This window comes from Vigna angularis, chromosome 5 (assembly GCF_016808095.1).
Source record: "Vigna angularis cultivar LongXiaoDou No.4 chromosome 5, ASM1680809v1, whole genome shotgun sequence".
In the NCBI taxonomy this organism is placed as follows: Eukaryota; Viridiplantae; Streptophyta; class Magnoliopsida; order Fabales; family Fabaceae; genus Vigna; species Vigna angularis.
The window spans coordinates 27738051-27755989 of record NC_068974.1 but is presented as its reverse complement, the minus strand read 5'-3'; the positions used below and the strand labels follow the sequence as shown (position 1 = coordinate 27755989).

Below are 17939 nucleotides of genomic sequence, written 5' to 3'. Positions count from 1 at the left end.
ATTATTCAATCAATTAAATAGTATTTTCTTTATAAAAAAGTTCACACACATCATTCAATCAACATAATTAAATTCTCTTTATAAAAAAAATGCATGATTTAAGAAAAATGTCATGTTTCTACTGTTTAATTTCTTTGAGTATTACAAGTTCCCTTATATCACTACATTCTAATTTTTAAGAGTTCCATATTTAAGGTGTTTCCTTGTGAGCTAAATAATAAACTTGGAATGATGTTAGCATTTTCTATCTTACAAAAATTGTGTACTTTGAAGAAGATGAAGGTTGTACCATTCTTTTTGTGATATTTGAGCACTGAACATTCTTTATTTTCTTTAATTTATTTTATTGACTACATTGTTAAGAAAAAAAGAAGAACATATTGTAATTTAATTTTCAAGGTAATTTATTCTTATATATAAATGTGGTAATTTATTCTTATATATAAATGTGATTTAAAAATTTAAATCTAAGTAGTAGAAATTATATTAAAATGAAATTGAATATGTTATTTATAATAAGAAAAATTAAAATTGGAAAAATAAAATTAAAATTTATAAAAGGTATTTATAGGAGTAAATTTCAAATACATTCTCTTAAATAATTTATTTTATATTGTTATTAAAATTATTGTTAATATTCATTATTGTTAATATTAATATTAATTATAATGATAATTTGTTAAAATTTGTTATAATTAATATTATATTTATTGTTATTAATTTTTGTAACCTTCGTTTATTAAAAGTTGTAATTGAAATAGAGTAAATTACAGTAAATTCAACAAATAGAAAATAGAAAATAGGTTGATTGTAGCATTCATTTTACTGCATATTTATATTTGTCTTAGAGGGTTGAAATATGGATAGATCCAAAGCAATGTGCACAACTGAATTGGAGCAAACCCCTTAATATCACAAATGGTATAGCAAGGGGATACTTTATCTTCACTAATATTATCGACTGAAAGTGATTCATAAAGTTCTAAAAGCAAGTAATGCATTATTGGACTATGACATGAATGCAAAGATCTCATATACGTGGAATCGATTTCACCCTCAACATGAGCACAAGAACAGATTTTTCAAACACACTGAATCGATTTCAAGAGTTGAATAATCGATTCCACCATTTTTAAAATATAACTAGAATCAATTTCAGGAATTGAATAATTGAATCCACTCTTTCTCAAAAATAACCAAAATTATTCCAAAAGGTATACAACGATAAAGAATCCATTCCAGAGTCTCAAAGAATCGATTCGTTATCATGTTCCCTCTCCCAGTATATGAATGAGTTAAGAGTATTTTGGTATTTGAGTTGTGTATGAATTATCCATCCCTCCAAGTCTCATGGTTATGCGCAAAATGCTTCAATTTCATCTCTCGCAAATTGGTGCCCCAAATTATTGCTTATCCATTGAAACAAATATCTCATTCAATTGCAAATTAATTCTTTCAGGTATAAGTTAATAGTGTCATCCATGAAAACAAATATAGAAAATTGCATAATTACTTTATTTTACTTTAGTAATCATTTTTTTAATAGTGATTATTCAAATTTTCTATTACAGAAATGTATAAGATCAAAGATATTTTTTACTAATAGAATCCAAATTATTCTCCTTAAATTAAGTCAATTAACAACTAATCTATGGTAATTTAACTTATTTAAATCCATGTAATTAAGTTATTAAATATTTTGTAATTAGGCTGTGTATAATTACATTCCTGATTTATATCACACTTTTATGTATATATATTTATGGTAGAATCTAAATTATTCTTCTGAAATTAAGTTAATTAACAATTAATATTCTGTAATTAATCTATTCATACATTCTTGATTTAGATCATACTTTTATGTATATATATACTTATCTCCAATACATAAGGAGACACATTCAAATCATCTTTCTTTCTTACATGGTATTAAAGTTATTGTTAGAGTCTATCCTAACGAGATTTGTTTGTTGGGCATATTGTTCCACTCACTATTAGTCGGCTATCATACTACCCATTAATGTCTAGTCCCACACTTGAGATGTACATACCTCGACGTAAGGGAGTGAGTTGAAAGTTTCACATTGATTAGAGATAAGGCTAGTTTAGAGTATAGAAGTCGATTCAAACCTCATCTTACAAGTAGATTTTGTGAGATTAAGTTAGGTCCATACCGCCACACCTTACCAACTACCCAACGACATTGTCACTACTATGCACACCATGTCTCTAACACCTCTTAACAACATGTGGTACACGGACACTGGAGCCTTATCTCACTCAGTCACAAGGTAATCTCACGTCTTATTCCAATTTAAGCCATTTAAACCAAACACTAATTGTTAGTAGTGGTCAAGGTATTCCAATTCAGGTTCTAGTCACATAATCCTTCTAACATCAAATCACCATAAACCTTGCATCCTTAACCACATCTTGCATACACCACATATTATAAAATTTAATTTTTGTTTGACAACTCGCTATTGATAATAATGTTTTTGTTTCCTTTGACCCTTTTGGCTTCTCTATTACTGATTTCAAGACAGGGATCCTTCTTATGAGATGTGATAGTGTTTGTGACCTTTAACCTGTCACTAGTCTCACTCCTTTTGTTGGTCTAGCTTTTGGTGCCTAGGATAGTCATATTGGTCATCTCGGTTTTTTTGTTTTGCAGTATCATCATAGGAAAAAATTCATTACCTCTGAACATTTGAATTCAAAAACTATTTGTGATTTGTGTGTGTTTGACAAACATGTTAAGTTACCCTTTTGTGTCATCTAATAATGTTACTTTAATGCCTTTTGACATTTTACAAAGTGATATTTGGACATCACTTATTTTAAGTTCCTCTCATCATCACTATTATGTTTTGTTTTTGGATGATTACTCAGATTTTCTGTAGACATTTCCTTTAGGTACTAAATATCAAGTTTTTGAAAAGTTCAAATCTCTCACTGATCAAATTCAAATACAAATTTTGAAAAAAGTTAAGTGTTTTCAATGTGATATGGGCATGAGTAATAACAATGCGTTGTTTCATCAATTTTGTGATGATAATGGTCTTCATTTTCGATACTCTTGCCTCCTACTTCTTCTCAAAACGAAAAAGCAAAATGTAAAATTTCAACATTAACACCATGATTCACACTTTCCTTGCTCATTCGTCTATTCCTTCTTCGTTTTGGCATCATTCCCTTCAAATGACAACTTATCTCCTTAATATGTTTCCTCTAAAGATCTTATTTAATCAATCTCTCACTTAACTTTTGTATAATTGTGATCCCTCCTATACACATTTACAAGTCTTTGGTTGTCCTTGTCTACCATTAACAAACTACAACCATGATCATTTCTATGTGTTTTCTCAGGCTATCCCCTTAATCATAGAGGTTATAAATATTTTGATTTGTCCAACAAAAATGTAATAATATCACGACATGTCATGTTTTTTAAAACATGGTTTCCTTTTACTCATGTGATAGTTTCACCAATGACATACATCTCTCCCTTATTCATCCCTAGCCCAACCCTAACCATATCCTTTTCCTAACCCATAACCTGCAAGATTACCCTCTTATTCATCTAGCACATCCACCTCCACGACTAACCTATCCACTTCTCCTATACTTCAAACCATCCTGCCCTACCTCTGAACCTTACCCCTCTATCACGAGCCCCCCTCATAGTAGGACCATGACCACTCGTAGCATGACCAATGTTTACAAACCCAAAAAGCTCTTTAACCTTTTTGTTTTCATTGTCGATCCGATGATATCACCTCTTCCCAAATATCCAACCCTTTCTTTATCATACCCTAATTGGAAATCTACCATGGAGTTTGAATTTGATGCTCTAATTAAAAATAATATGTGAGATTTGGTTATGCGACCTTGTAATTTTAATGTCATTCATTATATGTGTATTTTCGAACATAAAAAGAAATTAGATGGTTGTTTTAAGCATTACAAAGCTTGTTTTGTAGGTGATGCAGGTCTCAAATTGTAGGTGTTGATTGTGATGAGACATTCAGTCATGTGGTGAAACCTGCGACCATTTGCACGATTCTTACCATTACTCTCTTCAAATTTTGGCCATTCATTAGTTGGATGTCCAAAATGCATTTCTCCATGTTTATTTACATCAGACTATATACATGCATCAATTGTTCATTTTTCATGATCCCCTTCACCCTAATCATGTTTGTCGTTTGAGAAAATCTCTTTATAGTCTGAAGCAAGCACCTTGTACCTGTTGTCAACATTTTTGTTTACCATTGGATTCCAACATAGTGCTTTTGATCGCTCTTTCTTCATCTACTAACGTGGTTCTGACATGGCATACAGGCTTCTCTATGTTGATGACATCATTCACATCACCTATTTCATGCCTGTCGCAAATCCATCATAACACTCATTTTCTTTGAATTTTCTATGAAGGATCCTTGTCCTTTAAGTTATTTTCTTGGGATTGTTCTTCAGTCAGACCATTTATGCTAATGACATCATTGCATGTGCCGACATGATCTCTTACTCTGATTGATGCTAAGTAAAGGCTCAGTACATCCTTTGGCACATTGTATGAGGAACCCACTATGTACCGAAGTCTTGTTGGTGCTTTACAATATCTCACCTTCACTCGTCGTGACATTTCATATGACTTTTAGTAGGTCTGTCTTCACATGCATGCCCCCTGCACTAGGCACAAGCTAGCATTGAAACGCATTCTGCAGTATGTTCAAGGTGCTCTTTTATCTTACCTTCGTTAAGAAACTTATTTCTTACATTGGTGTTGGTTGGAGTGGATGTCCTGACACTAGACGCTCCACATGTGGTTACTATGTGTTTCTTGGTGACAAATGGTCTTCAAACCACCAGCATATTCTCTTTCATTCTAATGCAAAGGTTGAATATCAGGGTGTTGCAAATGTTATTGTTGAATCTTGTTGGTTCCACAATCTCCTACTAGAGCTTTATTTGCCTTTTCTCAAGTTACTTTGCTATATTATGATAATGTTAATTCCATTTATCTATCTGGTAATCATGTGTAGCATCCACGCGTAAAACATATTGAGATGGATATCCACTTTATTCAGGAAAAGGTAGAACGTGTTCAAACAAAAGTTCTTCATATCCCTTCCTACCACCAGATTGTTGACATCTTCACGAAAGGCCTATCTTGAGTTCTTTTTTATGATTTTCGGACCATTTTAAGCATCCGTGAACTTTTTGCTTAGACAGCGGGAGTGTGATAGAATCCAAATTATTCTTTTGAAATTAAGCTAATTAATAAGTAATGTCTTGTAATTAAACTAATCAAATCCCTGTAATTAGACTACACCAGTGCAAAAACAGCGTATAATGTCACACGTTCAACGTCTAACCACTTAATAGCAAACATTAAAAATGACTGGTGACAATTTTGTAAATAAATGCAATTATTAAACGTCGTTTAGAATTATAATTCGACGTAAAAGGATATAAAACGTCGAATGCCTCAGCGTTAGACGTCAAAAGGTTAGTGAATTCAATAAAAAATTGAGCGGGATATTGAAAATTCATTCACTTTATCTTAGCGCGCGAGACCCTCTTCTCTGCTCAAATTTTTCTCGAACGAAGTTTGACGAGCATCACATGTAATCTTTCTTTCATTTGATACAAATGCATGTTAATTAACTACTTTAGGTATGATTTTCGTTTTTTTTTCATCGATTATTTTCGTGTTCTTGTTCTTCATAAGCACATTCTGTTTTCTCTCTCACTGGTGGCAACACTTTATTCTGATGAACCCACCTTTTGAAGGTTAGTTTTTCGTTTTCGTTTTGAAGAACTTATTTGTTGAACTTGTTTGTTGTTTGATTGAACTTGTTTGATGTTTGATTGAACTTGTTTGTTGTTTGTTATTTTTATTTGTTGTTGATTCTATACTACCGTTCATAGTTCTGCTTTTCAGATCTCGTAGAGTTGTAAAAAAGGATTACAATTAATTAAAAAAAATAAAACAAAATTTGATTAACGTCGTATATTGACAAAATTCGACGTTAAATTAACATCGTATATTGACAAAATTTGATGTTAAATTAACGGCGAATTTTAAATTCAACGTCAATTTAACATCTCCCAATATGACGTCATTCTCGAATTTGACGTGAAAAGCCAAAAATATTCGACGTTGTACGTTGTTTCTGTACTAGTGCTTTTATATATTTTTGTGCTTTTATATATTTTGTAATTATATACATAATTACATTCCTGATTTAGATCATACTCTTATCTACATATACTTATATCCAATATATAATGAGACGCACATTCAATTCATCTTTCTTACATATACCAATGACATAATCATATATAAAAGAAAACCACAAAAAACCCTATTGGCTAAGGTTAGCCCATAGGCCTTCTTTTTTTTAAAAAAAAAAATTCATTTTGAATATAGGAAAACATACAATTAACTCATAATCTATCGCAAATCTAAATGCTTTTAATTTGTTAAAGAATTATATACACATATTTTAATCAGACTAATATAGATTTTGTAAAGGGTTTCAATGAACTTTGTTACTTGCTTATATAAAAAATTACACAGCAACATAGGACGTTGAAATCATTGACTAGCTAAAAATATTTTTTTAAGTATATAAGATAGTCATTTCATTTTGTTTTGTAAAAAAATCATCTAGATCTGAATCAAAATTAAATAATGAATTTATGAATAAGTAGTTTATGAATTTTTTATTTATATGTTTTTTTTTATGTATGGCTTAAATTTATACTTAAATTCTATCAATGGTTTATTTCTCTTTAACAATATATATATATATATATATATATATATATATATATATATATATATATATATATATATATATATATATATATATATATATATATATATATGGGTTTGCTAACGCGCGTACGCCTGTTTTTCAGTTGGTACATTTTAACAATGTGTACCGGGTTTTAGTAGAAAAAAATACCCTTATATCATGGATTCTAAGTTTTAAGGTTAAGGGTATTTTAATAATTTTCATTCTCAAAACTAAAAAAAAAAAAAAAACCCCAAACCCTTGCTCACCTCCCTTATTCGTCTCAACCCTTTCTCTTTCATCTCTATCACTCCAACATTTTCTCTGTCATCCTATGGTAGCCCCAACTGAAAAAAATCCGAAACACTGGCGATTAAATAATCTTACAAAAAATGATTTTATAATGAGTTTTCATTTTATAATTTTTGTCTTATATAATTTTATCCAATTTTCACAAGCATAAAGAAATTGGTAATTAACCTGGAAAAAAATATAAATACTCGTGGTTAAACAATTTCTTACAAAAAATGATTTTATAATGAGTTTTCATTTTATAATTTTTGTTAGCATAATGACTTCAAAGGAATTGGTAATTGGCCTGGAAAAATTAGAAACACTCGTTGTTAAACAATTTCTTACAAAAAATGATTTTATAATGAATTTTCATTTTATAATTTTTGTCGTATATAATTTTATCTAATTTTCACAAGCATAATGACATCCGAAGGAATTGGTAATTGGCCTGGAGGGTTATTTTTAGAGATGATGATTCAACATATGCAGATGATGAAATTAGAGAGGTTAGTGAAGATGGTGAAATTGAAGAAATCTTGAATGAACCTTTGCCTGAAGGTGAATATGTCAATGACTCAACTCTTTACAAAGGCAAATTGTTTAACGGCAAGTGTTTCTGATTTTTTCAATTGGGATTACAGTAGGGATGACAGTGCTTCTGATTTTTTCAATTGGGGCTACAATAGGGATGATAGAGAAAAGGTTGGAGTCAGAGAGATGACATAGAAAGTGTTGAGAGGAATGAGAGAGGTGAGTAAGGATTTTGGGGTTTCTTTTTTTTTTTTTAGTTTTGAGAATGAAAATTATTAAAATACCCTTAACCTTAAAACTTAGAATCCATGATATATAAGGCTATTTTTGTCTACTAAAACCTGGTACACATTACTAAAATGTAGCAAGTGAAAAACAAGCTTACACGCGTTAGCAAACGTAGTAATTATAAAAAATCTTCAGATTTTATTAAAATTAATCTAATATTCTCACATTTTTGTTAGATTTTATGTTTCTTTGAAATTTTATCACAATATACTATGTACTGCTTTATTGAATATTATAGGTTATTTTTTTTTTAAAATTGATAAAATTAATAAATAGATTATAATTACTAACTGTATTAAACTACATATTATATATTTTATTTAATAACATAATAATAAATATGATATAAAAATATTAATTTAAATATAATAAAATTACATCATATTAAACTATCTAATAAAATATATAATTTTAGATATGTTATAAATAATATTGTTTCTAAGAATTAATTAAAAACTTATAAAAATTAATTAAAAATTTATAAGAAGATCAAATCTACTCTAACCCTATCCTTACTCTATTTGAGATGGAACATTTGAGACTAAATTTTTTTTATCTCCACTTAAGAAAATCTCTTAAAGGAAAACTTTTTAGATGATGAATTAAAACTAACCCATAAATTATAGGTCAAGTTTATACGAGCATACCTAACTCTAATTACCTCTTGCTAGCTGCATTTATTTTTCGAGTTATGGTTGTGGTAAATGATTATATATCCATTGGAAGTTGATATTGACCAACCACAGACCAATCAAACCTACATACGCGTAAGGTACTACGGTTTTATATGACAGTGGAAAACTACCTAGTTTTGATTTTGTTTTAAGGAAGAAGATATATTCTCACTTTCCACAAAAAAGTTAAGATTTAAGATCCTTATATACTTTCCAACCCAATCTAACCAATCTTAGTTTACTTTTTTTCATGCTTCTTAGGTTTGTGCCATTGGGTGAAAAACGAAATCCATTGGTATTTTAACAAATGTATCACTTTTTTTTGAAGAAAATAAAAGTTGTTGAGTCAACACATCTAAAAATATTTTAATTATGCATTGTACCTATTTTCTTTAATAAATGTATTAAATATAAAAGATTGATTTTTTAGATTGTTAATTTCTTGCACATTAAAGGATTATAATATATTTTCATCCTAAAACATATTTATAAAAAATAAATATTAATTTAAATTATATTAAATTAAATAGTAATTTAAAATTGATATCAAATTAATTTATAAACTTGAAAAGTAAGTTTCTTTAAAAGATATACATATAAATTTATAAATTAATTTTAATTTTAAATGTAAATCTAGATTTAGTTTCAATCCAATTATTTAGATTTGTAATTAAGTATAGTATATATGCTAGTCAATGTAGTGTGGTAGTTCTAAAACGTATTCTTAGAATAATAATTTCTCCTTTTGCTTGATTACGATGCAAGTTTAGTGGTTGGACATGTGTATCATTATATAGAAATTAACAATACACCATCAAATATCATCATGCAAAAATATTACTAAAAAAATAACTACTTCGATCTTATCCTGACTGCTTTTTTACTTCGTTCATTAATGATGACACTTAGTGGAGATTTTGGAAGAAGCGATTAAGAAAACCAAATAAAAAGGTTCCCTATGAGTAAGGTCTCTATTTTCATGAAACGCTAATTGGGAGTGGAGGAAGTGATTAACTTGTTTAGTTTTTAATATATCAAAATCAATCAAATTTTTTAAGTTAATGTAAAACATTTAAGTGTATGTGAATCAAGTGCATAATAGTAAGAACAAATTTTCATTGAACTTTCCAAACAATAAAACCAATTATATCATAAGAGGGTTGCCAAATAGCAAGTCCATGATCACGAGGCTCATGACCCAAAAAGTAAACGCAAGCTAAACAAAACGCTTTGTATTAGCTAAAACCAATCACCTTCGATATCCAAACATAAATTTAAAGCAAATGTAAAATTGTGCTCAGAGATGTCAAAAAAGATCCGGTAGGCTAACTAGCTCAAAAAAGGGGTCAGAACAATGTTTTCAACTTAAAAGTCCTAATAACCTGGTTCGTCAAACTTGTTAGTTTAACAAGCCAGTTCAAGGTCAAGTCAGGCTAAAGTCTAGTAGTCCGACTTTATTGAAAAATATGAACTTGTACCGTGACACTTAATAATAACATAACTCGTCTTTATTAACACAACTCAACAATCTCGGCAAAGGTTAGATATGACTCAGTCAAGGTTTGATATATAGCTCGATCAAGATCTAAAACAGCCAGCACGGTAGTCCTATTCAGTCCTTTCCAACTTGTTTTCAAGTAAAAAATAAAAAATTTTAGTCTATTTTCATGTAATATTAGATTTTTGATGACAAAAAAAAAGACGAGCTAGTCCAAAAGTCCGACAACTTGCGAACTAGGTTGTAAGTTCAACCCGTTTTCAATTAACAGACCAGTCCGAGCTTACACGTGTTTTGGCGGACAATATCGAACCGGGCTTAAACGGACTTGTTGGTCCGTTTTATCACCCATATTAAAAACACAAAAAATAAAATTAAGAAGAAAGACCACACATCAAAATAAATGTGTTTAGTAAAAATAAGAAGAGGAAAAATATTGTAGAGTTAGTTAGTTATTTTTAGTCTATTTATTGAAGAGCTAGAACTCTTGGTAGTAGTTGTGGACATTTTTCTATTTTAGTAATAATGAACATTTTTTTTATTATCTCTCATAAGGTTAGAAAAGGTTTCTTTTTTTCCTACTTAGCCACATTTATATGTCATTACATTTTTCATTTGTTTCTTTTCTTTCAAAAATATATACTTTTGTTTTTAATTAATTTTATCTATGTAAGGACTTAGAAAATAGAGTATTAGAATAGATAGGTGTATTAAAATAATGAGACGAGCATTTTTATTTTAAAATAATCTTATAATATAAATAGAAATTTATAAAGCTCGATTCATTATCTAAATCACCTCTATCTCTCTAGAACTCTATTCTCCTTGAATTCTCTGAATTCTCTCTACCTTTTCTTACTATAGAGTTATCTGTTCAACGATCAGGAAGCGCCTAGACGATCCTAGTGTCGAGAGCAACAATCTAGACCGATCAATTTCTTAGTCTGAGTCGGTAAGTCATTTTTCCCTTCTTCTTGTACGTTCTTGAACCTTGATCATGCAATTGTTTCTGTTTGCATGTATCTAGTAGTTTCTTTCTTCAATTCTCAGCTTAATTTAGGTTCTAAGAGTTGTTCTCTATCACCAATCGATGAATTGTAGGTTTTTGTAGAGTTTCCTTGTGGCACAAGCTTCAATTTGGGGTTTCTAGAGCTGGGTAGTACTTCTCTAAGGTAAGGGAAGCTGGATTTTTTTTCTCTGTTTAGCTAATTATATTATGCATGTGTGAAGAGTATGTTAGTCATATATATAATAAGCTGAATTGTTGCCTTTGATGTTATAATGAATGTGCTTACTGTGGCTGTTGTAAGTGTGTATGAAGAAATTATGAATATGAACTGGTTTGAATAATGATTATGATGTTATAGACTAGATGAAATGTTAAAATTTGGATGTGACTGACTTATGAGAAAGTTGAGTGAAATATACTGGTTTTAGGTAAGTTTTGAGGAAGTGGGGTAGTGAAATCTTGAATTAGGAGCTGTAGGCTGTATTGGTAAGTTGGAATAGGTTATATAGGTCAATTAGGACTTGCTTGAGTCCTTAAGTGACTGAAAATAGTGCCAAAAGTGGTAGAATGGGTTTTGAGTCTCTAAGTTGATAAATTTGATGTTTTGTAGTAGAAATTGATCCATAAATCCTATAGATTGATGTTAGGAAGGTTTAGAATCACTTAGTCAAGTCTAATTAGGTATATAAAACAATTTAGGGGTGTTTGAAGTTGGGGAGAATAGATAGAATCGGTAATTGGGGTTTGAGTTGCATAATTCTGCAGATTTTCGTTCTGCAGATTATGCAGACTCGCTGTGCAAATAGATTCGCATAGCGAGTCACCCTGGCGAGATGCTCTCTGCCAGGGCATTCGCACAACGAATAGACGCGCTGTGCGAATGGTTTGAGAGGGTTGCTCTCTGTTTGACGATTCGCATGGCGAATCAGGACGCTATGCGACTGGTTGGGGTTTGGGACTACTGCCATTTTATTCGAATAGCGAAAAGGGGCGCATAGCGAGTGAGTTGGGATGGTTCGTCTCTGTCTAGGCTTTCGCATAGCGACCTGGGGCGCTATGTGAGGGGTTGAGCTTTGGTACCTCTATGAGTTAATTCGCACAGCGAGATAAGTCGTTGTGCGAGACACTCCTGGTTTCGCTTTGTGAATTGGGTGCGCGGAGCGAAAGATCTGAAAGTGTTTACCCATTTATTTGCTTTGTATTGAGTTGAATTAAATTAATTGTGGCATGTATTGTGAAGTATGTCTGAAGGTGTATGACAATATATAATTGAGTATTATTATAAATGAAATTACAAATAAAAGTATGTGATTCAAAGGAGTGAATGTAAGTTTCAGTGTAGAATCTCTTGGTAAGATTCCAGGTTGTTTAGAATAAATGCAGGAGCTCAGTCTTGGGGGTTATCCTGAAACTCCAATGGTCTTTCATTCTCAAGTAGAGAGGATTGAACCATGTCGTGAGGAGTAGCAGGAGGTCTTAGTCTTGGAGGCTTCCAGTATGCCTCAAGGCCCGAAACAGACTAACCTCGTGAGTGTGGTAGGGTGAAACCCATTGACAATGGCTTTGCAAAGCAGTAGAGGCCACCACAAGTGCAAGACCCGCCATAGCTCGACAATCATTCTAAGTGTGGATGAGTCAAGTCTAGAATATAACATGCTAGGATGTTTGATTTAGTTATTGTGCTTGAGTTATCTTGTGGATGTTATATGCTATTAAATTAGGTGTTTTCTTGTGTATCTAGCATACCCTTCTGCTTGTGTTTGTATTTTGTATGTGTGGTGTTTTTCTTTTGCAATATCATCCTATGGATGTGAGTAGAGGGAGATGATGTGCCTCTGGAGCAAGCTTTGGAGGGAGATGATGCTGCTGTTTGGCTCAGTTTAGTTAGGTTTTTATTTTGGTGTATAGTTGTAGAATACACTCCTGTAAATAAAGTTTTAAATTATACGGTTATTTTGAATGACTGTAAAAGTTTATAATTTATTTCCTAGTCTTTAACTGTTCTATTTTATTATTTATAGGACTACTATTATATGATTTATTACTATATTTTGGAATGTTACAATTTACTTTATTTTTCTATCTTCCTAACAAAGAAATTATTTCTAAGAATACAATAATTTAGCATAATTTAAAAGAAAAATGGACCGAACTTGAAAAACGGGTGCTCCATTTGGGCACAACATTTGATATTTTTTAGGAGGGGATTTCTTTCTTATCCTCATTTTTTTGCATTCCATAACTATAAAATTTCTTATTTTATTTTTAAAAAATAAATTTTAAATTACACAATTTAAAAATAATTTTTTTTGTAATTTTTTTTCCTTTTTTTGAATGGTACAATATAAAACATTTCCTTCCTTTAAATACATCCATGATACATCACATACAAGAGTAATAATGATGATAAGAGAGACAATTTGGTCTTTAAACCTTCCCTACAGGGTGTATATGAAAATTATGGAATGTGGAAAGAAATGACACTTTCATGATTACTTGAGTTTTATTTTTATTACTGTGTTCATCCATTTTCTAAATATTTTTTGTTGGTGACTCTTTCAACTCAACAATTACTTCCTACACCCCATATTTTCTATATGCACCCCAAAGTGTTAAAATACCAAAATTATCCCTATGGTAATAATTATATGGAGCGGAAGTGTTTGAGCGTTGTTATTGTAATTTGTCATGGTGTATTTGTGTTGGTGATTGGTGTGATAATAGTTATAAGGAGCGTGAGTGTTTGAGTGTTTATTGTTTCTTAGTAATATATTTGTGGTGGTTAATGGCGGTGGTGATGAGAGTTTGTGGTTGTTGGTGGTGATCGGTGATAATTTTTTATGGTGGTAGCAGATATTAGCGTTACATAAGTGAGTTTCTTAAATACCTCTTTCAAGATTAAGAATTATACATTCCAAAATAAATAAAACCATAATAAAATTCACACTACTTCAACTGTAGTACAGTGCAACCCTTGAATATTATCCAATAGTAAATCAAAAGTGAGCATTGAAGCCTTAGGTTTTGGTTGGCGAGTAGCAGAGTTCATTAGCAGCAGTGGTTCCATTGTTGACCTTTCACACGTGCCAAACCACTTAGCTTCCATGTACTTGTGTTTCCTCCATGGCCCAATGTGCATTTTCTTCTCCTTCATGCACCTTTTAGCAGCTGAGCACATGATCTTCACCAATGCTCTTAACCTCTCTGCTTTCCCTACAAACACTTCTGGCAATCGCTTAATCAATTCCTTGTATTCTTCATTCGCACATGCCATCTCGAATTCCCCTCTAAAGCTCAATTCAATCACCACTTTCACTTCTCTTTTGCTCTTTGATAAATCCTCTCTCACTTCCAAATATGAGTGCTCCCCTTCCAAAATCAACACCACTTCCTCAGTTACATAATATTAAAAGTTCCATATCGAATAGATATAAGAACATTTTATATATAGATGCAAATTTTACTATATGTATATACCTGATATGATTTCCGATGAACTCCTCCATTTAGACTTGCAAATGGCGCAGTTGTAGCCAAGGTTCAACAATCGATGACATAGCTCTTTCAGCATGCAGTTCCTGCAATTCTTAGCCACCACTTGCCGCCGACAACTACACACCATCTCAGAATTATCCATTTCTCTCATGATCTCCTTCGTTGCTTCCCTAACCTTTTTCTCACATGAACTAGTCCTGCACAAAATTCCCTTTTTTTTGCAAAGAAAGTTTCATCATTAATATTATGTTAAAGTATACATGAAGGATTCATCGTTAACAAGAAAACTGTATGTACCTTAAGAAGCTGATCTTTTTCCTCCCAAAAGGCCTTACACTTTTCTGACGAAGAATCATCGTTTTCGTTGTTGTTGTTTTCATCAACATCTCCGTCTTTATTGGAATCGAATGAATCCCAACTCTCAAAAACTATGTCAGCTAAACTCACTTCGTCGGAGCTCCGGCCAGTTGCCGAACCAGTGAAGAATTCTTTGGCCATGAGTATGCATTTGAAGTGAAGTTATCTTTGTTATATACAATGAGATGGGACAGTGTGTGAGCACTTTAATAATAATTAACTCTTGATTAATTAATCTATTCATTAATTACTTAATTATTCAGTATATGGTACGGTACAAAGTTGTACATGGTCTTATCCATTGTGAATGTTGGAAATTGATGCAGCATATTATTCCATCCTTAATTCATGTTCTTCCAACCATCGGAGTGACTGACTTAACTGAAAACATGGAACATTCTGGTATTGCAAATATAATTCACTTTTATCATCTGTGTGTTCATTAATTACTTTATCTTATCTGTAAAAACGTGAACTGAAAAAGGCATATGATCAATGTGTATTAATAACTTTATATTTTGTTGGTGCCATTTGGATGATACTTGTATCATTTTTCAGTCATGTTTTTGGTGTACGTGAACCTTATAAAATAATATTTTATTTATTTTTCTATTATATATTGTATTATTTATTAGAACAATGATATAGATACATGATTACATCTTGTTTTCTTCTCCCTTTCTTCTCATCATATAATCTATTCTGTAAACTTGTCACCGGTAAGTATATATAAAGTGCTGATTAACATTTTTCATGTACATGAATCATTTTTATATTTATTATATTTACTTTTCTCAATTTGTTTTTTGCCTTTACATTCTCTCAGATTAAATAGCATTTAGTGTGATTGATTATTTGTTCTTTATTTATCCGTTATGAATAGTGGGATTTCAGCTTACGGGTCTAGGTTATTGTTATCTACAACTAATATATCTTTATTTTATATACATTATAATATGTTTTTAAAATACTTTCCAAAATGTAAAGTTGGAAAACTGTCCGTCAAGTACGTTTCAAATGTATTATTATTTTTAAAACATTAGCAAAAAAATTTTGACGACTTATTTATGCAATTAATGAACTTTTAATTTAAAATGATATAGAGTATTATATCCGTCCTACTAAAATCATTATCTGACATTATTCTTGTGATAACGACATCTTCAAAGTTATGTTGACTCAAAACAAAAAGATGAAGTTATGGAGATGAAATTGTCTCATAGTTTTGAGAATTATACTTACGATTTTGTTGAGTGTTTACTATGGAATGGAGGTGTTTGATGAATTTCTTGATATGTTAAGCCAACTCTAAAGAAGTGTGACTAGAGAAACCTCATGAAATGTTCTGGCCTTGACTTGAGACAAGGTATGGTTACTCAAATATTTTAGAGTTAAGTCTCTCTTGTGTTGTTTAAGTTTCATACTTAGTAGATTTTTCTCCCATTTTTTGACTTGTGAATTTTTGAGTTTCCAAAAGGGATTGTCAAATATGATTTGTGATGTTTGTGTGTGGTAAAAAGTGAAAAGTAAAAGGAAAAAAGGAAAAGTAAAAGTTAAAGCAAAAGTCAAAGGAAAAGTAAAAGTAAAAAGCAAAAGTTGTTTTGCTTTGACATGACATATTACCTTTCACCACAGTGCATCATTAACTCTCTACTAGTGAAGACAGGAAGTAACCATTTTTCTACTTTAGTTATTTTCCTTTTTGTGATCTATTCTAGTGCCTTTCTTTAGGTAACTTTTTTGTGCCTAACCTTTGTTCTTGAGCTTTATTTTATTGATTGTCTTGTTCAATACTCTATGTTTTGTCTCATCATAACTCTTTTTGAAGAACTTTTGTTCATTTTGGCCTTTATTTGTCCTTTCCTTGGATTTCTATCTCTAGGATTTGGTTTTGGAAAGGAACAAGCACCATTTGTTTGTATTATACATTTTTTAGTTCTAAAATTGTATTATTTTTGGACTTGTAACTCATGGCCTTATTAGGTGTCTTGGGGTAGTCTTTGATGCTCAATCTCATCTCTTAAAAAGAACTTATAAACTGTATTTGAAAAGATTTCTAGTTGGTAGAGGTTTGAAGGTTCCAAAGTGTCTTCTAACTTTACCATTAGGTCGCATAGTCTAGTTTAAGTGTTTTCTTTAACTACTTATAATTTAGCATGTCCACTTATGTATCAAACCTAATTCCATTTGAGAAGTTTGTTGCGAGAAGACTTGAGGTAAAACTAAGCTAGGAAAAGCTTGGTTGTTAAGTAATCATTTGTTATTAATCTCCCTTTCCTGTAAGTGGACTTGAGATCATTTTGTCCCCTTACGTTTCTTAAGCAATTTCCTTTTGAAATACAAGTTTTGTGTGTCCACTGCATAATTTCAAAAATCTTAAGAATGATAGATTCTTTGTGAAATTTGTTTTCCAAAATTCTTTTGAAAAAAATGAGAGCCTGCATGAGAACAAAATTTGTTCATCCCTCATTTGATAGAAACCAAGAGTTAATATGTGAGATGAGAGAACTCATTACAAGAAGAAAAACATTTATTAATAATGTAAATGAGTTATATTGTAAAGAAGATGGGTTTGAAGAAGAAGTGAAGAAGCTCTTGAGTGCAAGAGGAAAAGAGAGATTAAAAGAAGAAGGGATGAACAATTAAGAGAGTTAGAAAAGAAATAAAAAGAGGTAGAAGCTAAGAGAGAGGAATATAAAAGAAAGAGAAAGAAAGACAAGGAGAATGAACAAAGAGAGAAAGAGGACCAAGAAAGAAAAGAGAACAAGGAAGAGGAAAGAAGAAATAATGAAGAGAGAAAGAAAAGAGAAAGGAAAGAGAAATATAATAGAGAAAAATAAGATATTGAGATAAAAGAAAGAGAAGAAAAAGAAATCTTGTTCAAGGAGGAAATGTTACTACAACCACCTTTTATCCATGCAATATTAATTAAAACTTATAGGACAAAGAGAGTTTTCAAATCTTTGAACTTTTCTCAATTTACC

The 17939-nt window shown here is 31.0% G+C and overlaps 1 protein-coding gene across 1 annotated transcript; it reads right to left on the bottom strand.

Moving 5' to 3' along the window:
• Window positions 1-14023: 14023 nt before the first annotated feature.
• LOC108339359 (uncharacterized) lies at window positions 14024-15096 on the bottom strand. Its single transcript, XM_017576498.2, has 3 exons — window positions 14896-15096; window positions 14581-14809; window positions 14024-14472 (listed from the first exon to the last, which is right to left on the bottom strand). The coding sequence occupies exons 1-3, from the start codon at window positions 15094-15096 to the stop codon at window positions 14045-14047; spliced, it is 858 nt and encodes a 285-aa protein (XP_017431987.2). The 3' UTR covers window positions 14024-14044.
• Between the last annotated feature and the right edge of the window lie 2843 nt (window positions 15097-17939).